Genomic DNA, 24,575 nt, shown 5'->3' with positions numbered 1-24,575 from the left:
CAGATTTTCTATGGGGCTAAGGTCAGGGGAGTTGGCGGGCCAATTTAGAACAGAAATACCATGGTCCGTAAACCAGGCACGGGTAGATTTTGCGCTGTGTGCAGGCGCCAAGTCCTGTTGGAACTTGAAATCTCCATCTCCATAGAGCAGGTCAGCAGCAGGAAGCATGAAGTGCTCTAAAACTTGCTGGTAGACGGCTGCGTTGACCCTGGATCTCAGGAAACAGAGTGGACCGACACCAGCAGATGACATGGCACCCCAAACCATCACTGATGGTGGAAACTTTATACTAGACTTCAGGCAACGTGGATCCTGTGCCTCTCCTGTCTTCCTCCAGACTCTGGGACCTCGATTTCCTCGATTGCCTGAAGTCTAGTGTAAAGTTTCCACCATCAGTGATGGTTTGGGGTGCCATGTCATCTGCTGGTGTCGGTCCACTCTGTTTCCTGAGATCCAGGGTCAACGCAGCCGTCTACCAGCAAGTTTTAGAGCACTTCATGCTTCCTGCTGCTGACCTGCTCTATGGAGATGGAGATTTCAAGTTCCAACAGGACTTGGCGCCTGCACACAGCGCAAAATCTACCCGTGCCTGGTTTACGGACCATGGTATTTCTGTTCTAAATTGGCCCGCCAACTCCCCTGACCTTAGCCCCATAAAAAATCTGTGGGGTATTGTGAAAAGGAAGATGCAGAATGCCAGACCCAAAAACGCAGAAGAGTTGAAGGCCACTATCAGAGCAACCTGGGCTCTCATAACACCTGAGCAGTGCCAGAAACTCATCGACTCCATGCCACGCCGCATTAACGCAGTAATTGAGGCAAAAGGAGCTCCAACCAAGTATTGAGTATTGTACATGCTCATATTTTTCATTTTCATACTTTTCAGTTGGCCAACATTTCTAAAAATCCCTTTTTTGTATTAGCCTTAAGTAATATTCTAATTTTGTGACACACGGAATTTTGGATTTTCATTTGTTGCCACTTCAAATCATCAAAATTAAATGAAATAAACATTTGAATGCATCAGTCTGTGTGCAATGAATAAATATAATGTACAAGTTACACCTTTTGAATGCAATTACTGAAATAAATCAAGTTTTTCAAAATATTCTAATTTACTGGCTTTTACCTGTATATGGTTTCAGGAGCAAGGAACCCTTGTAGTAAACCGTAAAAGGTGCAACGTAACCATCTTGATGAATTAGTAAAACATTGACAACCAGTGGCCCAAAATGGATTCTGAAGGATTGCAGTATTTTTTTTGTAATGTGTTTTGTTTGGGGGAAAAGAAAAAATACTTTCAGTGGTTCTCAATTGGACATTTTTGTCACAAGGAACAATGTGTTGACATGTGTCGCTTGGCCATTTTAAGTAAATTTTGAAGAACAGATTTAACAATTATAAAATGCTAACAAAATAAATATCACTTGCTAATCTCACCTAAAATCATTAAACGCAGAAAAATATGTTAAACACGGAAAATAGTTAATGGAACAAAATGTCTTCAGGGTTTACATTTTCCATGCCTGACAGATTTTGTTCCAATGGTGTTCTAAACCTCCTGTTTTAATGGATGCTGGGATCTGAAGAATGGCATACAAAAGATATTTTATTGTAAAAGAGTAAGGTTTCAACAGGTAAAATAGCACATTTTGAGAAACACATTAGATTTGACGCCAAAAAAAAACAATGATCAGAATTCTTTATGTACGGATGAAATGATAATCCTCTACACCTGCATGCCCTCTGGCTTCTGGACTGTGTTACTAAAGTTCAACCCATCTAACCATATAAAACTGCTCTACATTAAGAGCCAGGGATTTCACTTTAGAGTAGTAACTGTCACTCAAACACACACACACACTCACGCATGCACACACGGAAAATACCACTGCTTAAGTCAGGGATTCTAGGGAAATAAAAGACGATGATGCTGCTTTTGTTTGTTATTTCACATTATGACAGAAAACAACGAGTTAAGATGCTGGGATTTGAAATAGATAGTTTTTGGTGTTCATGCATGCACATGAGAACTAACTAAAGAAGCACAGTTAGCAGTGATTTTCCTTTAACTAAAAATTATATGACTTGGCCAAGTATGTATTCACAATCTCTGACTGGGCTACCTCTTTCCTCGTGTTACCAAACGATGCTTCTCTACAAACTGTAAAACTTCAAACTTCGGTCCATTCCGGCAGATGTCAGGAAGCGAGCGTTCTCTCCAAAGGACACGCCGGTCACCAAACCTGTGTGGTCTATGCATGCACCAAAATAAAGCAATGGATCAAAACAATGTGACCTTTGGTGTGGACATCAAGCAATACACTGGCAAGTGTGCTCTCACCTGTGAAATTGAGGACCTCAGACCACTGTTTGCAGATGTAGACGCGGATGTCGGATCCTCCTACAGCCAGGTAAGTTCCACTCTGGTCGAACACGAGGGACTTCACCTGAAAGAGCAAAGTGGGGATTGATGCTCCAATCAACTAAAAGTAATTGACCAAAACCAATGTGAGACAACAGTCATCAGATTGTGTGGTATGCAGAGGTGGGTAGTAACGCGCTACATTTACTCCGTTACATCTACTTGAGTAACTTTTGGGATAAATTGTACTTCTAAGAGTAGTTTTAATGCAACTTACTTTTACTTGAGTATATTTATAGAGAAGAAACGCTACTTTTACTCCGCTACTTTTATCTACATTCAGCTCGCTACTAATTTTTATCGATCTGTTAATGCACGCTTTGTTTGTTTTGGTCTGTCAGACAGACCTTCAAAGTGCCTGCCTTACTGGTGACGTTTGACTCCGTTCCACCAATCAAATGCAGTCACTGGTGACGTTGGACCAATCAAACAGAGCCAGGTGGTCACATGACCTGACTTAAACAAGTTGAAAAACTTATTGGGGTGTTACCATTTAGTGGTCAATTGTACGGAATATGTACTGTACTGTGCAATCTACTAATACAAGTTTCAATCAATCAATTAAAAGTGTGAAGGAAAAAAGACACTTTTTTATTTCAACCGTACATCCCGTCAAAAGCCTAAAGACTGACTGCACAGTTCCTGTCTTCACAATAAAAGTGCCGCTCCATCGCGCGTGCACTTACAAAATAAGAGTCTCCGAAAGCCAGCGCAAACAAGCTAGCAAGCTACGGAATTTGCCGCCAATGTATTTCTTGTAAAGTGTATAAAAACGAATATGGAAGCTGGACAAATAAAATGCCAAAAACCAACCACTTTCATGTGGTATTAGACAGAAAGGAGGAACTTTTCTTCTCCTCCATTTGAAAACGTGGACGTTATCAGCACTACTGTCTGATTACAATCAATGCAAGTCATCAGAATCAGGTAATACACCAACTTATATTCTTGTCTTCATGAAAGAAAGGAATCCGTATGTTAAACATGCATGTATATTCATTAAAACACCTTTAACATGTAAACAAAAACAGCAAACTAAATAAATATAAATGATATACTGTATATATCAATTTATGTGTATATATATATATATATATATATATATATATATATATATATATATATATATATATGATATGTGTGTGTATGTTACTCATCAGTTACTCAGTACTTGAGTAGTTTTTTCACAACATACTTTTTACTTTTACTTAAGTAAATATTTGGGTGACTACCGTATTTTCCGCACTATAAGGCGCACCTAAAAACCACAATTTTTCTCAAAAGCTGACAGTGCGCCTTATAACCCGGTGCGCTTTATTACGATTCATTTTCATAAAGTTTCGGTCTCGCAACTTCGGTAAACAGCCGCCATCTTTTTTCCCGGTAGAACAGGAAGCGCTTCTTCTTCTACGCAAGCAACCGCCAAGGAAAGCACCCGCCCCCATAGAACAGGAAGCGCTTCACCCGCCCCCGGAAGAAGAAGAAAAAACGCGCGGATATCACCGTACGTTTCATTTCCTGTTTACATCTGTAAAGACCACAAAATGGCTCCTACTACGCGACAAGGATCCGGTTCATAAAAAGACGCAATCTCTCCATCCGCACACGGATTACTACCGTATTTCACAGCAACTGATATTCCTGTGAACCGCACTGTGGAACGGGAGCACGTACGGTGAATATTCGCACCACAGGGAATGAGAAGTCATCCTTCACTGTGGTTCTAGCTTGCCATGCTAACTTCCACCCATGGTGATATTCAAAAGGAAGACCTTGCCAAAAGAGACCTTTCCAGCCGGCGTCATCATAAAAGCTAACTCGAAGGGATGGATGGATGAAGAAAAGATGAGCGAGTGGTTAAGGGAAGTTTACGCGAAGAGGCCGGGTGGCTTTTTTCACACAGCTCCGAAGGCGAACACACCTTCACTAAGACGGGCAGATAGCGCCGGTCGACATACGCCAACATCTGCCAGTGGATCGTAAATGCCTGGGCAGATAGTTTCGGTCACAACTGTGGTCCGAGCTTTCCGGAAGGCAGGATTCACAGAACTGCTGCACAACAACAGCGACACTGAATCCGATGACTTCGACGAGGCGGAGCCGGCCATTTTTGGATCCCACGCTTGCGCAACTTTTCAATTCGGACACCGAAGACGAAGAATTCGAAGGATTTACGAATGAAGAATAACTTCAGAAGGTGAGCGCTATGTTTATTTTGTGTGTTGTGACATTAACGTTCGAGCAACATTATGTTGCTATTTATTGCTCTACACCATTTTGAATTTTACTATGTTTGTGATTGCACATTTGCGTACATTTTGGGACAGAGTTGTTAGAACGCTGGTTTTCAATATATTATTAAAGTTTGACTGAACTATCTGACTGTTTTTTTGACATTCACTTTAGCGCAGCGTTTTTTTGACATTCACTTTAGCGCAGCGTAGGCGCGGCTTATAGTCCGGGGCGGCTTATTGGTGGACAAAATTATGAAATATGTAATTCATAGAAGGTGCGGCTAATAATCCGGTGCGCCTTATAGTGCGGAAAATACGGTACTCCTTACTTTTACTTGAGTAATAAATCTCTAAAGTAACAGTACCGTATTTTCCGCACTATAAGGCGCACCGGATTATTAGCCGCACCTTCTATGAATTACATATTTCATAATTTTGTCCACCAATAAGCCGCCCCGGACTAAAAGCCGCGCCTACGCTGCGCTAAAGTGAATGTCAAAAAAACGCTGCGCTAAAGTGAATGTCAAAAAAACAGTCAGATAGTTCAGTCAAACTTTAATAATATATTGAAAACCAGCGTTCTAACAACTCTGTCCCAAAATGTACAAATGTGCAATCACAAACATAGTAAAATTCAAAATGGTGTAGAGCAATAGCAACATACCGGTAATGTTGCTCGAACGTTAATGTCACAACACACAACACACAAAATAAACATAGCGCTCACTTTCTGAAGTTATTCTTCATTCGTACCGGTAAATCCTTCGAATTCTTCGTCTTCGGTGTCCGAATTGAAAAGTTGCGCTAGCGTGGCTTCCAAAATGGCGGGCTCCGTCTCTTCGAAATCATCGGATTCAGTGTCGCTGTTGTTGTGCAGCAGTTCTGTGAATCCTGCCTTCCGGAAAGCTCGGACCACAGTTGTGACAGAAATATCTGCCCAGGCATTTACAATCCACTGGCAGATGTTGGCGTATGTTGTCCGGCGTTGTCTGCCCGTCTTAGTGAAGGTGTGTTCGCCTTCGGTCATCCATTTTTCCCACGCAGTTCGCAGTCGTGATTTGAATGCCCTGTTGACACCAATATCCAGCGGTTGGAGTTCTTTGGTTAATCCACCCGGAATGACGGCGAGTGTTGTATTTGTGTGCTTCACTTGTTTTTTGACACCATCTGTGATGTGGGCGCGCATAGAGTCATATATCAACATGGACAGAGCAGCGTGAAAAAAGACACCCGGCCGCTTCGCGTAAACTTCCCTTAACCACTCGCTCATCTTTTCTTCATCCATCCATCCCTTCGAGTTAGCTTTTATGATGACGCCGGCTGGAAAGGTCTCTTTTGGCAAGGTCTTCCTTTTGAATATCACCATGAGTGGAAGTTAGCATGGCAAGCTAGAACCACAGTGAAGGATGACTTCTCATTCCCTGTGGAGCGAATATTCACCGTACGTGCTCCCGTTCCACAGTGCGGTTCAGTTGCTGTGAAATACGGTAGTAATCCGTGTGCGGATGGAGAGATTGCGTCTTTTTATGACCCGGATCGTTTAGTAGGAGCCATTTTGTGGTCTTTACAGATGTAAACAGGAAATGAAACGTACGGTGATATCCGCGCGTTTTTTCTTCTTCTTCCGGGGGCGGGTGAAGCGCTTCCTGTTCTATGGGGGCGGGTGAAGCGCTTCCTGTTCTATGGGGGCGGGTGCTTTCCTTGGCGGTTGCTTGCGTAGAAGAAGAAGCGCTTCCTGTTCTACCGGGAAAAAAGATGGCGGCTGTTTACCGAAGTTGCGAGACCGAAACTTTATGAAAATGAATCGTAATAAAGCGCACCGGGTTATTAGGCGCACTGTCAGCTTTTGAGAAAAATTGTGGTTTTTAGGTGCGCCTTATAGTGCGGAAAATACGGTACTCTTACTTGAGTACAATTTCTGGCTACTCTACCCACCTCTGGTGGTATGTCGCATTAGCACTCCTCCTTTATGATAACAAATAAGCAATCCCCCTAAATGTTACCTTTTCATAATGACATCATATTTTTTTGTACCTCATAGTTGTTGTCGAGTGTGATTGTCTTAAAGTTCTTCAGCTTCCTCAGATCCCAAAGTTTCAGAGAACTATCCTGTGCTCCTGAAACACAACAAACAAGAAGGTCAAGTAAGTTTCTATACGAAAAGCTATAAAGTGCTTCTTTAATGTTTAACTTCCTAACTGCTCCAACAAATATTACATATGGAGTAATTGTTAATAGTGTTTACCTGTAGCCAGATAGTATCCGTTCTCAGAGAAAGCGATGGAGGTGACGGGCCCAGAGTGGCCTGGGAAGTTGGCCACGTTGGTGCGTTCTTTCAGGTCCCAGATCTTGATTTGGGAGTCGGCGGTTCCAGTACCAAAGATGAGACCATCAGGGTGAAACTGCGCACAGGTGAGGGCTGTAATAGGAAAGAGCAAATAACAGCTTTACTACCTGGACAAGAACTCTTATTGCCAGACGACTTGACAAATACTGTGAGGCTTACCACAGCCTGCACTTTCATCCGTGACTTTAGTGAGAACTCTGCCAGTCTGGATGTCAGAGAAGGCCCAGTACTGCACACATTTTAAAATAGTCAATCAAGCAGCAATACTACAACAAACAACCGTATTTTCCGCACTATAAGGCGCACCTAAAAACCTCCAATTTTGTCAAAAGCTGACAGTGCGCCTTATAATGCCTTATATATGGACCAATATTGAGCCACAACAAACCTAAACTTCATTTTCAGAAAGTTTAGGTCTCGCAACTACGGTAAACAGCCGCCAACTTCTTTTTCCCCGTAGAAGAAAAAGCGCTTCTTCTTCTTCTACGGTAAGCAGCTGCCAACTTCATTTTCCCCCATAGAAGAAGAAGTTCTTCTTCTATGGTAAGCAGCCGCCCCCGTAGAAGAAGAAGAAGCGCACGGTGCATGCTGGGATGTATGATGTTTCATTTCTATTTGTATGTTTATGTAAAGAGCCCAAAATGTCTCCTATTAAGAGACACGCTTCAACGCAGAGTTTAAAGTCAAAGCGATCAGTCACGCAGTAGAAGACGGATGACAGAAGGCGAACACACGTGACGTTCACCAAGACAGGGAGACGGTGCCGGACGAGACATACGCATACCTGCCAACTTTTGAAATCAGAAAAACCTAGTAGCCAGGGTCCAGGGGCCGCAGGCCCCGGTAGGTCCAGGACAAAGTCCTGGTGGGGGGTTCAGCTTCGCCCCCCCGACGCAAAATGATTATTAGCATTCAGACAGGTTAAAATGTTGCTAAAACCATCACTTTTCTATCAGTCACAGTGACTTTTCAAAACAAAAATATTACAGCAAAAATCATATGGGTTGATTGACATGTTTATTCTGTAAGCTAACTTCAATAGTTTGAAATTATTTTGACAGTTAATGCCAGTTATCCTGTCAACCTTTCACAAGACTTCAATTTGTTAATTGAAAGTATAAACAGTATAAACACTTTTTACAGTAAACAAATGGTAAAACAGTACTAAACAATTCCATTAAAAAAAAAATTGGTGTCATTATTAACTTTCTGTCCAAGCTTGTATAATCTACTGCCTTGTTCAATTGTAAAAAATATTCTGTGCCTAAAATTCACATTTCTATCACAATGATCATACTGTAAACATGGTAAGCTAACTTCATTAAAATTAATAGTCCTGTCAATAGCATGGAATTACAATTCAAATGTAGTTTTTTTGTACCGGTAAGCCTTTCAAAAGAATTCAAAATATGAAAAATGAATGAAAATGAATTTAAGCCATCAGACACTTGAAAAGTGGCACATCACATCTCTAATGTAATCATTTTAACTTTTCAACAGAAATAGCACTGCAAAAATATTAAGGACATACTTCTGTATTTTGGTAGTTATGCTGTCAACATTTAACAAGATTTCTTCAACTTGGACTTGAAAGCATAAATAGTATAAACACTTTTAACAGTATAACAGTACTAAACAATTCCAATAGATAACATTGGTGTCATTACCTTTTTGTGGCTAAAATCCAAATAATAACTGTCCCATGTGATCAGCCAGTGCGATTGGAAGTCCATGCTCAATTATTGCCTCCGTAAATAAAACTTCGGCATTTATCACATCCAAAGAATCTGTTTGGGCGACGAAAAACGTTGAAAGTTTTCCACTTGTATCGCTAGCAACGGCATTAGACTTGTGTTTTTTTGTCCCAACGTGGTCTTTTACATCGCTAATTCCTCCGTGTCCGATCGAAAAATCTTGTCTGCACAAGGTGCAATTCGCGTAGTTTTCACCCTTTTTGGAACGGATAATTATTCCCGGATAGGCTTTTGAATATTCTTCACGGAGTGACTGCAGTTTTCTTTTCGGTTTAAGACTCGTTTGCGATTTTTCTCCGGCTGATTCCATGATCGTTCACTCGTTTGGAAACAATGGCTACTGGTGCCTCGTGCTTGGCAGCGGTGCTATAAATAGCCTCGCGCATGGCATTCGGAATGGCTCGATAGGAAGTTACGGGAAGCAGTGTCGATTGTCATTGTTGTTACGCGATTTCGTGAATAAAACTTAAAAAAAAATTTTTTTTTTAAATTAATGAAAAACCGTATTTTTTATCACTGCAACCGTAACCCGGAATAGGTTGATGAAAACCGTACTAATTACGGGAAAACCGGAGTAGTTGGCAGGTATGCATACGCCACTATCTGCCAGTGGATGGTAAATGCCTGGGCTGATATATCAGTCTCAACTGTGGTCTGAGCTTTCAGGAAGGCGGGATTTGTCAGTGAACTGCTGGACAACAGCAGCGACACTGACTCCATTAAGGACGACTTCCACGAGACGCAGCATGTTGTTTCATTGGGACACTGAAGAGGAAGAAGATTTGGAGGGATTCGTGGATGAGGAATAAGTTCATAAAGTGAGCTTTACATGTTTATTTTGTGTGACATTAACGTTGACTTATTGATATATTGTTATTGCTCTGCACTATTTGGAGTGTTACTATAATGTGATTGCACTAACCTTTGATTTAGCGTAACACCAGTAAATCAGCTGGTTATTCATTTTGGGAGTGAACAGAGTTGTCAGAACGCTGGTTTATAATCTATTAATAAAGTTTGACTGACCTATCTGACTGTTTGGTTGACATTCCCTTTAGCGCAGCTCCATCTAATGGATGCGTAGGTGCGCCTTATAATCCGGTGCGCCTTATATGTGAGCAAAGTTTTGAAATATGCCATTCATTGAAGGTGCACCTTATAATCCGGTGCGCCTTATAGTGCGGAAAATACGGTACAGTGGAACCTAGGGCTGCACAATTATGGCCAAAACAATAATCACAATTATTTTATCAATACTGAAATCAAGATTATTCATCAATATTATTTTCTATGTTATGAAAATATTTGTATTGTCCTTTCTATTTTAAACAAACAGTATGTGAACAGGGCTTTCATCTCAAAATGAAACAAGAAAAAATAATTGATCAGTTATAAACTAAAATGTACAAAAGACAAAAGGCTAACTAAAAAGAAATATGCCATTGCAGAGTGCGATTATGAAGTGCAAACACGTGAAAAAAATAAGATTATGCACCATAGGCACATACAATGAACACACTGTACTGCTCACAGTATATACTGTATGTATAGGACATGTCTTTGCTAAATAAAACATTAAATCTGTTACTTATGTGTGTCTTTGAGAGGTGGATGATAAGGGCTCCCTAGGTGCACAGTTGATGTTATGGTAGTCTGCACGGCGGGACTTTACAACTCTATTTGGATTATTAGCTTCACGTCAAAGGCAAACAATAGTGGTTGAGGAAAGGAGGGAAGTATTTTTAATGCTTAACCAGTCGCCGCAATTTGTTTATATGTGCACACCGACGCAGCTTTGCCGTGCATCTTGTGGCGTTTGTTGGTTTACACGCACAGGAGCATTTCTGGGTTTTCGCAGGGTGCCTAGAGAACGGTGAGGCGTGCTACGGGCGTAAAATCTGGTTCATTCTACAGGAGAGAAGGGTACCGATGTAATGACGGCGTGGCGCGGTTGAGAGAGTGGCCGTGCTAGCTACCTGAGGGTTCCTGGTTCGATCCCCAGCTTCTACCAACCTAGTCACATCCGTTGTGTCCTTGAGCAAGACACTTCACCCTTGCTCCTGACGGGTAGTGGTTAGTGCCTTGCATGGCAGCTCCCGCCATCAGTTTGTGAATGGGTGAATGTGGAAATACTGTCAAAGCGCTTTGAGTACCTTGAAGGTAGAAAAAGCGCTATACAAGTACAACCCATTTACCATTTATTTTTTCCTAATATACCGTATTTTCCGCACTATAAGGCGCACCTAAAAACCACAAATTTTCTCAAAAGCTGACAGTGCGCCTTATAACCCGGTGCGCTTTATATATGGATAAATATTAAGATTCATTTTCATAAAGTTTCGGTCTCGCAACTTCGGTAAACAGCCGCCATCTTTTTTCCCGGTAGAACAGGAAGCGCTTCTTCTTCTACGCAAGCAACCGCCAAGGTAAGCACCCGCCCCCATAGAACAGGAAGCGCTTCTTCTTCTACTGTAAGCAACCACCCGCCCGCGTAGAAGAAGAAAAAGTGCGCGGATATTACCGTTTCATTTCCTTTGTGTGTTTACATCTGTAAAGACCACAAAATGGCTCCTACTAAGCGACAGGTATCCGGTTCATGAAAAGACGCAATCTCTCCATCCGCACACGGATTACTATTTCACAGCAACTGATATTCCTGTGAACCGCACTGTGGATACAACGGGAGCACGTACGGTGAATATTCGCACCACAGGGAATGAGAAGTCATCCTTCACTGTGGTTCTAGCTTGCCATGCTAATGGCCAGAAACTTCCACCAATGGTGATATTCAAAAGGAAGACCTTGCCAAAAGAGACCTTTCCAGCCGGCGTCATCATAAAAGCTAACTCGAAGGGATGGATGAAGAAAAGATGAGCGAGTGGTTAAGGTAAGTTTAAGTTTACGCGAAGAGGCCGGGTGGCTTTTTTCACGCAGCTCTGTCCATGTTGATATACGACTCCGTGCGCGCCCACATCACGCTGGTTTTAATATATTATTAAAGTTTGACTGACCTATCTGACTGTTTTTTTGACATTCCTTTAGCGCAGTTAGATGCGGCTTACAACACGGGGCGGCTTATAGGTGGACAAAGTTTTGAAATATGCCGTTCATTGAAGGCGCGGCTTATAACCCAGGGCGCCTTATGGTGCGGAAAATACGGTATTCGGGGACCGACTGATCAACTGTCCAATCACCCTCTCACTCACTCTCACATGAGTCCACTGTCTTTCAGTTGCACCCTGGTGGTTGGATGAGTGTTGCTTGTGAAAGTGCTTGAATTGATATGCAGCGGAGCCTGCGTTTTAAATGGTAATATCGCCGACGATCACCCTCATTTAATTGTAGCGGCCAAAATCGTGATCACGATTAAGATTCGACTAATTGTGGAGCCCCAGTGGAACCTCAGGTTGAATACCCCAAATCATTGGTGTCAATGTCGTTTTCATTGAGGGCCACATTGCAGTTATGGCTGCCTCCACTTGTAACTGAATAATATTTTAATATAAATGTATAAATAATAGTCTTATTATAATATTACGTACACTGTATAAACAATCTGTAGCATTTGCAGTAAAAAACTGTCAAGATCTGTTGGGATTTTACCGTAATAAGCCCCGTTTTTCATCATTGTATTTTACGGTAAAATTCTGCTGAATGAGCCGCCAGTTTTTTACCGTACAATCTATTGTTATTGTTATAATGTACATTTTGATAGTTAATATAAGTGAAGTGAATTACATTTATATAGCGCTTTTTCTCAAGTGACTCAAAGCGCTTTACATTGTGAAACCCAATATCTAAGTTACATTTAAAGCAGTGTGGGTGGCACTGGGAGCAGGTGGGTAAAGTGTCTTGCCCAAGGACACAACGGCAGTGACTAGGTTGGCGGAAGCGGGGATCGAACCTGCAACCCTCAAGTTGCTGGCACGGCCGCTCTACCGTCTATAAGTAAGTTAAATATTTATTTAGTTTTTAACATTTTGTGGAATGTAAGATAATTTGCTGCATTAGATAACCAAGTTAAACAACTGCATGCAGTACATGTATTTCTTTTGTCAAAATGGAAAGAATGAATACATTTAGAAAAAGAAAATTACCGGTAAGTACTTTATTGAGGCGCTTTTTTTCCAGGTTTTCGCAGGGCAAAAATTGTGTGGCCCCCGGGTCTTGAGTTTGACACCCATGCCCTAAAGTACTGTAGTTGCCTTTTCTTATGTATTTTAATGCAAGCTGCACACATACCTGGTCCTCAGAGGAGCTGAGTAGGTAGTCTCCAGTGGCGTGTAGGGACAGTCCAGTGACGCCTCCCTCGTGGGCACGCACCACCTGGACACAGTTGCCCCCGGTTACGGACCACACACGGATGGTGGTGTCAGGCGAAGCAGAGAAAACCACAGACTGGAAGGAAAAGAAAAATAAATCAATATTGGAGAACCATGATAGGGTAGAAAACCAGGAAGAGAAGTGTGTTACCTGAGATGGATGGTAGATGACAGAAGTGACCTTCTTGGTGTGACCCTTCAGCGTTGCAACAATCTGCTCCTCATTCTTGTCGAACACAACCACGTTCTTATCAGCCCCACCTAGATAGCACCAGACTTTCATCAGACCCCAAAATGCCTGGAAGAATAGATGTGTGTCTGCAAGCATGACGTCAACCTACCAGTGAGCACTTTGTTGGTGTCTGAAGGACACAGATCAAGAGAAAGAATACCTGGCACACTGGCACTATGAAGACCCTGAAGGCAGACGAGAACATGTGCGTTTACAACCATAGTCTTGATTTCACCAATTCCGGGTTTCATCTACAACCAACACTTACAGCATGAGAGGCCACTTGACGGTATTTGCCAAGATCCTCAGCTCTAACCAGCTCCTCTGGGACAGTTTTTCCTCTCTGGACAAAGAAGGTTGACACACCAATATAGTAATAATAATCCAAATATTATATGTGTGTGTGTGTACACACACACACGCACACACACACACACACACACACACACACACACACACACACACACACACACACACGCGCACACACACACAGTATCATGCATGCATGCATACTTATATACACACATACATACATATCTAAATAAAAGAGTGCAAACCAAAAAGCATATACCTTCTTTCTCTCTGTGGTGAGAATTGTGGCTTTGTCTTGAAGCTACAATCAGAAAATAAAACAATTAGGCACAACAACAGCACAAAAAATAAACACATGTAGTAAAACAGAATATAATAATACCTTCTGGATGATCTCTGGAGTCATGCCCACTTGTTCACTGATCTCCATAGGTTCCCCAGCGGCGCCCTGAGAGATTGTGTAAAAGACGAATGGCGTTAATGCTACACCATGACACAATCAGTCATTTATGGATCAGTATTTACAATGTTAATTACTCACCATTGCAGACGGCTGAGAGGCAGGGGCTGCCTGGGGTGCAATTAACCCAGCCTGCGGTTTGAGTGTGGCGAGGGCTGCGGAAGAGGGAAATTTGACATTTGCATTACCACATCATTAATGAATGTACATCATGCTACATAAACTGTTGTCAACCCACCTTCTCTGGCTGCAGTGACCTCTTTGGTGAGTCGAGCGATGACTCTGCATGCGGCATCGTGTTGGTAGAGTGCGTGTGACAGTTCTTGGCGAGTAGTCTGGAGCTGCTGCCTCAGGGTGAAGCTGTGAAGCATAACGGCATCCTGGAAAGGGACACAAATTGTAATTAAATGAATCTTTTGTCTTAAGACAATTACTTTGACCTCAAACTGGTTCAATATGTTACAGTCAAACTATTTTTCAGAATACTATCAATAAAATAAGTGAATTACATGTTCCCATTGACAGAAAATAACTATCATGGGAGGATATAGAATTCTCCCCCCAAAACATTTTGCATATGTTCAGCAGTGGATTTAGTCTTTCCTACTATTTTCTTTACAAGTCCCTTTACATTAAAGTAATTCAAACCTAATATCACAAAAAGATAGTGAATTGCAGTGCATCTCAATTATTTTTTGCTACGCCCCCTAGGAAGAGGAAAACATTTCCCCTCCTCCACTCTCTGCCATATCATTTGTTCATAACATTGTTATAAGTACACCTCTGCATACCATTGTATCCTTCTTAATATCAAACTATAAAAAAATACATATAGATCAACTTACAACAATGAATAACTTTATTAATATTGTTTTTTAGTCTGCAACACAAAATATATAAAGTGCATCAATTTACTTGAAACTTAAGAAAATTACCACTATTTAAACTATGAATGTTTTCTGACTGACTTCAGGCATTTGATACTGAAATTAAAAATTAAATACCGTAATAATAAATTCAAATTGACCAGCAACATTAACTCTGGAGCGCAATATATAATACATTTTAACCTAAAATCCCCAAACATGTATGAAACAATTTGTGCAGATTTATTTTTATGTGGCCCACCCCACTATATGAGAAAGTGTATTGTAAAGCACAAGGTTATGTTGGCAGTACCAGTTATGGGTGAGGGAGGTACCAACACTTACCCACTCATCTTGCAGGGACTTAAGTATGGCAGGAATGCTTGTAGCTGATGGTGCCTTTGGCCTAATAGGGTGGGAGACTGATGGAAAAAGTGGTTCACAGCATATGTTTAAAGACTCATACATCAACAATTACAGTAAAGACACCAAGAAACACACTTTTTGTTAAAACAGTAGCGTGGACGTGTGGTGTTTGCCTGAGTTATGCACATTACAATTTCATAGCAATGCAAACAGGTAAACAGTGAATGTTGCTTACAAGTAGGGCTGGGGGATATATGGAATATACTGGATATATCACAGGTTTGTCTCTGTGCGATATAGAAAATGACTATATGGTGATATTGGAGTACCGTATTTTCCGCACCATTAGCCGCACCTAAAAACCACAAATTTACTCAAAAGCTGACAGTGCGGCTTTTAACCCGGTGCGCTTTATATATGGATAAATATTAAGATTCATTTTCATAAAGTTTCGGTCTCGTAACTACGGTAAACAGCCGCCATCTTTTTTCCCGGTAGAACAGGAAGCGCTTCTTCTTCTACGCAAGCAACCGCCAAGGTAAGCACCCGCCCCCATAGAACAGGAAGCGCTTCTTCTTCTACTGTAAGCAACCACCCGCCCGCGTAGAAGAAGAAAAAGCGCGCGGATATTACCGTACGTTTCATTTCCTGTTTACATCTGTAAAGACCACAAAATGGCTCCTACTAAGCGACAAGGATCCGGTTCATGAAAAGACGCAATCTCTCCATCCTCACACGGATTACTATTTCACAGCAACTGATATTCCTGTGAACCGCACTGTGGATACTGTGGATACAACGGGAGCACGTACGGTGAATATTCGCACCACAGGGAATGAGAAGTCGTCCTTCACTGTGGTTCTAGCTTGCCATGCTAATGGCCTGAAACTTCCACCCATGGTGATATTCAAAAGGAAGACCTTGCCAAAAGAGACCTTTCCAGCCGGCGTCATCATAAAAGCTAACTCGAAGGGATGGATGGATGAAGAAAAGATGAGCGAGTGGTTAAGGGAAGTTTACGCGAAGAGGCCGGGTGGCTTTTTTCACACAGCTCCGTCCATGTTGATATACGACTCTATGCGCGCCCACATCACAGATGGTGTCAAAAAACAAGTGAGGCACACAAATACAACACTCGCCGTCATTCCGGGTGGATTAACCAAAGAACTCCAACCGCTGGATATTGGTGTCAACAGGGCATTCAAATCACGACTGCGAACGGCGTGGGAACAATGGATGACCGAAGGCGAACACACCTTCACTAAGACAGGCAGACAGCGCCGGACGACATACGCCAACATTTGCCAGTGGATCGTAAATGCCTGGGCAGATATTTCGGTCACAACTGTGGTCCGAGCTTTCCGGAAGGCAGGATTCACAGAACTGCTGAACAGTGACACTGACTCCGATGACTTCGACGAGACGGAACCGGCCATTTTGGATCCCACATTTGCCCAACTTTTCAATTCGGACACCGAAGACGAAGAATTCGAAGGATTTACGAATGAAGAATAACTTCAGAAGGTGAGCGCTATGTTTATTTTGTGTGTTGTGACATTAACGTTCGAGCAACATTATGTTGCTATTGCTCTGCACTATTTTGAATTTTACTATGTTTGTGATTGCACATTTGCGTACATTTTGGGACAGAGTTGTTAGAACGCTGGTTTTTAATATATTATTAAAGTTTGACTGACCTATCTGACTGTTTTTTTGACATTCCCTTTAGCGCAGCGTAGGCGCGGCTTATAGTCCGGGGCGGCTTATAGGTGGACAAAGTTTTGAAATATGCCATTCATTGAAGGTGCGGCTAATAATCCGGTGCGCCTTATAGTGCGGAAAATACGGTATACGTTCTCACGCAGTTGCTTTTAGCTGCGGGCATTACACTACAGGCGTTTCTCACTCTTTCTTGTCTCTCCTTTTTCAGAGACATAAAATAAGCGCACCTTCTTACATACGTCACATACTGTCACGCGTGCAACGTCATACGCCCTCGAGGAGCAGAGAGGTAGCGTTAGCTGTGGTGTTAGCAGAGTGGTGCGAGTGGTAATACGGGAGAAAGAAGGTGCGAATCTGGTCAAATGAAGGAAGAATTAATTCCCAAGAAAAACAGCATGGGCTCCATCATCTGGCGGTGGTTTGGCTTCAAGCGGGAAGATGTTGAACAAGTCTGCGGTAAAAGCGTTGCTACAAAAAGTAGCATTACTGCTAATTTGTAGCATCAATTGAAAAGTCACCCGCTACAGAACAAAGAGTGCTTGAAACTCCGCATGTCAACATCTCCGTTCGGTGCCACACCCACAATATGCCCAAGCAACCATTTCCAGATCAACACCGTATGAAAAAAATAGTCAACAACAGAAGGAGATAACGTCCGCAGGAACCTACCACATAGTGAAGGACATACACTATTTGATTTCCTATTATGCAGCTCATTTTAATTTGACACTTATTGAAATATCTTGTGTGACATCATGCACAAAAGTGCACTTTATTTGTTTTAAACTATTGTAGTGGCGTTCTGTACAAAAAGTGCACTTTAATTTAATGTTGTTTTGATATGTCATCATAGTGACATCATGCACAAAAGTGCACTCATGGCTTGTTTTAAAATGTCTCTGACAATCTTGCACTTTCTGTTTTGAAATGACATGAATGTTTGTGCCACTTCATAATAACTGTTTAATAAATACAGTTTTTATGAATTGACTTAGTTGTGGTTTCTCTCTCTGCATGCAAGTATAAAAGTAGCATATATTAATGCAGTATGAACAAGAATGTCTTAATGTAGACACAGAATCATCATACTGCTGTGATTATACGCATCAAGTGTTCATTCAAGGCTAAGGCATCAGTTTGTGAATGTGTGTGTGAATGTGGAAATAGTGTCAAAGCGCTTTGAGTACCTTGAAGGTACAAAAGCGCTATACAAGTATAACCCATTTACCATTTTTCCCCCTAATATTTTCGGGGCCGACTGATCACCCTCTCACTCACATGAGTCCACTGTCTTTTGGTCGCACCCTGGTGTTTGGATGAGTGTTGGTTGTGAAAGTGCTTGAATTAATATGCAGCGGAGCAACTGCGTGAATATCACAATATAGTCATAGGTGTGGTGTCCCTCTCTGCATGAAAGTTTAAAATGAGCATATATGAATGCAGTATGAAGAAGGTTTTAATGTAGACACATACAGGACTGTCTCAGAAAATTAGAATATTGTGATGCAATTAAAAAAACAAAAATGTCATACATTCTGGATTCATTACACATCAACTGAAATATTGCAAGCCTTTTATTATTATGATATTGCTGATTATGGCATACAGCTTAAGAAAACTCAAAAATCCTATCTCAAAAAATAAGAATATTTCGTCAGACCAAGTAAAAAAATAAAGATTTATAACAGCAAAACAAAATCAAATATTTGAAAATGTCAATTAATGCACTCAGTACTTGGTTGGGAATCCTTTTGCACGGATTACTGCATGGAGGCAATCAGCCTGTGGCATTGCTGAGGTGTTATGGATGCCCAGGATGATTCAATAGCGGCCCTTAGAGATGGAAGCATGTAGTGCTCTAAAATCTCTCGATACACAGCTGCATTGACTCTGGACTTGATGAAACACAGTGGACCAACACCAGCAGCTGACATGGCTCCCCAAACCATTGCTGACTGTGGGAACTTCACACTGGATTTCAAGCAACTTGGATTTTGCCTTCCTCCAGACTCTAGCGCCTTGACTTCCAAATGAAATACAAAACTTGTTTTTGTCAGAAAACAGGACTCTGGACCACTCTGCAACTGTCCAGTGCTTCTTTTCCATAGCCCAAGTCAGACGCTTCTAGAGATTTTAGAGCAGTACATGCTTCCATCTGTTGAAAAGCTCTATGGAGATGATGATTTCCTTTTCCAGCATGATCTGGGCCCTGCCCACAGTGCCAAAACCACCAGTAACTGGTGTACTGACCATGGCATTAAAGTCCTCGATTGGCCTGCCAACTCCCCTGACCTGAACCCCATAGAGAATTTGTGGGGTATTGTGAAGAAGAAGCTGAAAGACACCAGACCCAATAATGCAAATGAGCTAAAGGCAGCTATTGAAGCATCCTGGGCATCCATAACACCTCAGCAATGCCACAGGCTGATTGCCTCCATGCAGTAATCCGTGCAAAAGGATTCCCAACCAAGTACTGAGTACATTAATTGACATTTTCAAATGTTTGATTTTGTTTTGCTGTTATAAATCTTTTTTTTTTTTTTACTAGGTCTAGGGAAATATTCACATTTTTTGATAGGATTTTTGAGTTTTCTTAAGCTGTATGCCATAATCAGCAATATTAAAATAATAAAAGGCTTGCAATATTTCAGTTGATGTGTAATGAATCCAGAATGTATGACATTTTTGTTTTTTTAATTGCATTACAGAAAATAAAGAACTATCACAATATTCAAATTTTCTGAGACAGTCCTGTAGGATCATCATACTGCTGTGATTGTATGCATCAAGTGTTCATTCAAGGCTTAGGCAAAATATAGAGAGATATATACCGTATATTACCAAATAAACGCCCTTGTGCAAATAACTGCCCATGTCCTAATAGCCGCCCAGGGTCTGACCCCATTTTGTGAAATAAACGCCTCTTCCTAATAAACGCCTATGTCCAAATAGCCGCCCATGGGCTGTTATTTGCATAATTTAGATTAAAATCATATTGACTTCATTAAACCCAATTTATAAGCTAAAAGGAAAAGCAAAGGTGCAATAATTCTGGTCATTACGTTAAGACTATTAAAAATGGGACCCATTACCTCCCTGCTTGGCACTCAGCATCAAGGGTTGGAATTGGGGGTTAAATCACCAAAATGATTCCCGGGCGCGGCCACTGCTGCTGCCCACTGCTCCCCTCACCTCCCAGGGGGTGATCAAGGGTGATGGGTCAAATGCAGAGAATAATTTCGCTACACCTAGTGTGTATGTGACAATCATTGGTACTTTAACTTTAACTTTAACAGCAGACGTTACGTGGGGATTCTGGGTAATCAACATATTGCAATGGGTCACCGCATATAGCGTAACACACACTCAACGACAACAACAAACCCACGAGGAAAAGTTTCAACATGGCAAGCAACAGCAGCAGTGAGTTGAATGAACAGGATACCGGTACACCACAACTGATGGACGGGAATACTTTAAGGGGGAAGAAGAACAGAAAGTTTGACTTGAAGTTCAAGCTAGCGGTTGTGAAGTATGCGGAGCAGAATTCTGGTTTGGCAGCGGCCAGGCAGTTTAACGTTGACCCAAAACGTGTACGAGAATGGAAACAAAAAAAGGGAGAACTACAATCTCAGTCGGCAATCGATGGAAAACGGGCTCGCTTATCTGGTGGAGGTAGGAAGAAAGTGAGCGACGAGCTTGATGCTAATTTGTGTCAGTGGATACATCACGTTCGTGGACTGAACCACCGTGTGTCCCGCAAAATGATCCGCATTAAGGCAAAGGAGTTGTATGCCACCGCGAGTGACAAGAGAGACACCGGGGTGGTGTTTGGTGCAACGAGTGTACTTGGTACCATAATTTTATTTTTCCTGTATGCTGCTTTATTTGAAACTTGGAGTACTGTAGCCTTTATTTTATTTAAGTGACAGTATTATTGTTCTGTTTTGATGGTGGGTTTTATACTTGAGTACTTGGTACCATAATTTTATTTTTCCCGGTAGGCTGCTTTATTTAAAAAGTTTATTTATTTTTAGTATTTGTATTCTATGTGACAATTGTTGCACTACTGTCATGTTGAGGCCTTGTTGATCTCTTGTCTTTTGATAGTCTTGTTTTTTTGTTTGTATGTTTACATTAGCTTTTACATTTACCGTATTTTCCGCACTATAAGGCGCACCTAAAAACCACAAATTTTCTCAAAAGCTGACAGTGCGCCTTATAACCCGGTGCGCTTTATATATGGATAAATATTAAGATTCATTTTCATAAAGTTTCAGTCTCGTAACTACGGTAAACAGCCGCCATCTTTTTTCCCGGTAGAACAGGAAGCGCTTCTTCTTCTACGCAAGCAACCGCCAAGGTAAGCACCCGCCCCCATAGAACAGGAAGCGCTTCTTCTTCTACTGTAAGCAACCACCCGCCTGCGTAGAAGAAGAAAAAGCGCACGGATATTACCGTACTTCATTTCCTTTGTGTGTTTACATCTGTAAAGACCACAAAATGGCTCCTACTAAACGACAGGGATCCGGTTCATGAAAAGACGCAATCTCTCCATCCGCACACGGATTACTATTTCACAGCAACTGATATTCCTGTGAACCGCACTGTGGATACAACGGGAGCACGTACGGTGAATATTCGCACCACAGGGAATGAGAAGTCATCCTTCACTGTGGTTCTAGCTTGCCATGCTAATGGCCAGAAACTTCCACCCATGGTGATATTCAAAAGGAAGACCTTGCCAAAAGAGACCTTTCCAGCCGGCGTCATCATAAAAGCTAACTCGAAGGGATGGATGAAGAAAAGATGAGCGAGTGGTTAAGGTAAGTTTAAGTTTACGCGAAGAGGCCGGGTGGCTTTTTTCACGCAGCTTCGTCCATGTTGATATACGATTCCATTCGCGCCCACATCACGCTGGTTTTAATATATTATTAAAGTTTGACTGACCTATTTGACTGTTTTTTTGACATTCCTTTAGCGCAGTTAGATGCGGCTTACAACACCGGGCGGCTTATAGGTGGACAAAGTTTTGAAATATGCCGTTCATTGAAGGCGCGGCTTATAACCCAGGGCGCCTTATGGTGCGGAAAATACGGTAAAGTTTTTAGTACAAAAAAAAATACTGGACACTAACCATTGTAACCAAATAATGGCCTGGTGCAGGCTGGTGCAAAAATAAATAAAAGCCTTGTGCAAATAACCGCCCATGTCCTAATAGCCGCCCGGGGTCTGACCCCATTTTGTGAAATAAACGCCCGGGCTACTATTTGGTAATATACAGGTAAAAGCCAGTAAATTAGATTATTTTGAAAAACTTGACACCAGCAGATGACATGGCACCCCAAACCATCACTGATGGTGGAAACTTTACACTAGACTTCAGGCAACGTGGATCCTGTGCCTCTCCTGTCTTCCTCCAGACTCTGGGACCTCGATTTCCAAAGGAAATGCAAAATTTGCATGGTTGGGTGATGGTTTGGGGTGCTATGTCATCTGCTGGTGTCGGTCCACTCTGTTTCCTGAGATCCAGGGTCAACGCAGCCGTCTACCAGCAAGTTTTAGAGCACTTCATACTTCCTGCTGCTGACCTGCTCTATGGAGATGGAGATTTCAAGTTCCAACAGGACTTGGCGCCTGCACACAGCGCAAAATCTACCCGTGCCTGGTTTACGGACCATGGTATTTCTGTTCTAAATTGGCCCGCCAACTCCCCTGACCTTAGCCCCATAGAAAATCTGTGGGGTATTGTGAAAAGGAAGATGCAGAATGCCAGACCCAAAAACGCAGAAGAGTTGAAGGCCACTATCAGAGCAACCTGGGCTCTCATAACACCTGAGCAGTGCCAGAAACTCATCGACTCCATGCCACGCCGCATTAACGCAGTAATTGAGGCAAAAGGAGCTCCAACCAAGTATTGAGTATTGTACATGCTCATATTTTTCATTTTCATACTTTTCAGTTGGCCAACATTTCTAAAAATCCCTTTTTTGTATTAGCCTTACACAATATTCTAATTTTGTGACACACGGAATTTTGGATTTTCATTTGTTGCCACTTCAAATCATCAAAATTAAATGAAATAAACATTTGAATGCATCAGTCTGTGTGCAATGAATAAATATAATGTACAAGTTACACCTTTTGAATGCAATTACTGAAATAAATCAAGTTTTTCAAAATATTCTAATTTACTGGCTTTTACCTGTACAGTACCGGTATATGGTGCATCGTGACATGGTCTAAACAAATAGAGTTATTAATATAAAGGCCATTTCGCCCAGCCCTACTTACAAGATAAATACTTTTTAACCGATTTCAATCGTTATCTTTCAATTCCTTGAGTTTTATGAAGTGTGATAGAAAAAGACATGACATTAACAATACAAGTCGTCACCTTTGATATCTACAAGTTGTTCCTCGGACAGAAGTTGTCCATTCATCGGGTCCGTCCCATTCTCTGCAATGTACTTCTCTATTAGCCGGCGCTCAAACACCTGGTTGGACACCGGAGAGACGCACGGGTGCTCCGGCACCTCGTTGGAGACTGTAAAAAAAGGGCACAAAGTGACTTTTAAATCCGCCGCGGCATTTTAATACCGCGAGTGTGTCGACACTGCATGGCCGCTAACGTTAGCTACATTAGCTCCTAGCATTAGCGCGGCACCTAAGCTAGCGTTACATGCCAACTCTTCGTATTCATGAATGAAGGTCACCTACTTGCACAGACCAAAGACATCTTCCCGGTGAAGACTTGCAAGTCACTTCTGATGTTGCTATTGATAATAGAATAGGGTATATTGTAGTTAATGTTCCCTTTATAATATTCTGCTCAACTTGGAAGTGGCACGCTCTCCTTTCATTGCCGCTACAACCGGAAGTCTTCTTCGCGCCGTCCCGTGTTGACGTCATTCAGGCTCTTCGTGCTGCACTGCCACCTAGTGTTCACTTGTCCTGCAGCGCGACAATGGTACTCAGGGCCGGCCCGTGGCGTAGGCCGTATAGGCAAATGCTAAGGGCGCCGTCCATCAGGGGGCGCCACGCCAGTGCCACAAATGGAGGAAAAAAAAAAAAAAAAAAAAAAGTTGGTATTATTATTTCTAAATACAAAAAATAATCCCACGTTAATTAAAATGCAAAGTAAAGCCTATTTAATAGAAATATTATTTGTTACAACATTATGCCCCCCCCCCCTCTCCCCCGCACGGTGCGCCCCCTCCCTTCCCGTATCATGACTCTTTTTGGACGTCACCACATCAAAAAATCAACACAAGATGTCAAAACGGCCAAAACTGTCAGGTGCCCAGGGAAGAAAAAAGAGAAAAGAAGAGGAGGAGAAACGAGAAAAGACAGAGGTAGCAGGTAGGTAACGTTAGTGTTACGATCCGCTGCACGGATCATAGTTTGTTTATGTTTCTCGTCACATATGTTTTCAGCACATTTGATTTTGTTTGTGTTCAGTTGCCATGTCAGCTGATTACTTTCACCTGCCTCTGGTTAGTGTTCGGGACGCGCACCTGTTGCCCGGGCACTAA

General features: G+C 42.0%; 1 protein-coding gene across 1 annotated transcript; it reads right to left on the bottom strand.

The window, feature by feature from the left end:
- Positions 1 to 1,591: 1,591 nt before the first annotated feature.
- prpf19 (pre-mRNA processing factor 19) lies at positions 1,592 to 23,962 on the bottom strand. The gene is made up of 16 exons (XM_061930026.2): positions 23,761 to 23,962; positions 23,438 to 23,587; positions 15,298 to 15,374; positions 14,325 to 14,466; positions 14,168 to 14,241; positions 14,009 to 14,074; positions 13,886 to 13,927; positions 13,583 to 13,657; positions 13,424 to 13,499; positions 13,234 to 13,343; positions 13,003 to 13,158; positions 7,166 to 7,235; positions 6,905 to 7,078; positions 6,694 to 6,776; positions 2,345 to 2,450; positions 1,592 to 2,255 (listed from the first exon to the last, which is right to left on the bottom strand). The coding sequence occupies exons 1-16, from the start codon at positions 23,777 to 23,779 to the stop codon at positions 2,158 to 2,160; spliced, it is 1,518 nt and encodes a 505-aa protein (XP_061786010.1). The 5' UTR covers positions 23,780 to 23,962; the 3' UTR covers positions 1,592 to 2,157.
- Positions 23,963 to 24,575: the final 613 nt, after the last annotated feature.

The sequence above is a fragment of the Nerophis lumbriciformis genome, linkage group LG36, assembly GCF_033978685.3.
Source record: "Nerophis lumbriciformis linkage group LG36, RoL_Nlum_v2.1, whole genome shotgun sequence".
Classification (NCBI taxonomy): Eukaryota; Metazoa; Chordata; class Actinopteri; order Syngnathiformes; family Syngnathidae; genus Nerophis; species Nerophis lumbriciformis.
The sequence above is the reverse complement of the archived record's forward strand: the minus strand, read 5'-3'. Positions and strand labels throughout refer to the sequence as shown.

Bases quoted from the DNA above. Each gene is read 5' to 3' on its own strand.
- prpf19 (XM_061930026.2), bottom strand. The intron at 13,159-13,233 runs GTAACACACTTC...TTTTCCTTCCAG, and splicing joins TCATCTACCATCCATCTCAG to TCTGTGGTTTTCTCTGCTTC. The intron at 6,777-6,904 runs GTAAACACTATT...GTTGTGTTTCAG, and splicing joins CGGATACTATCTGGCTACAG to GAGCACAGGATAGTTCTCTG.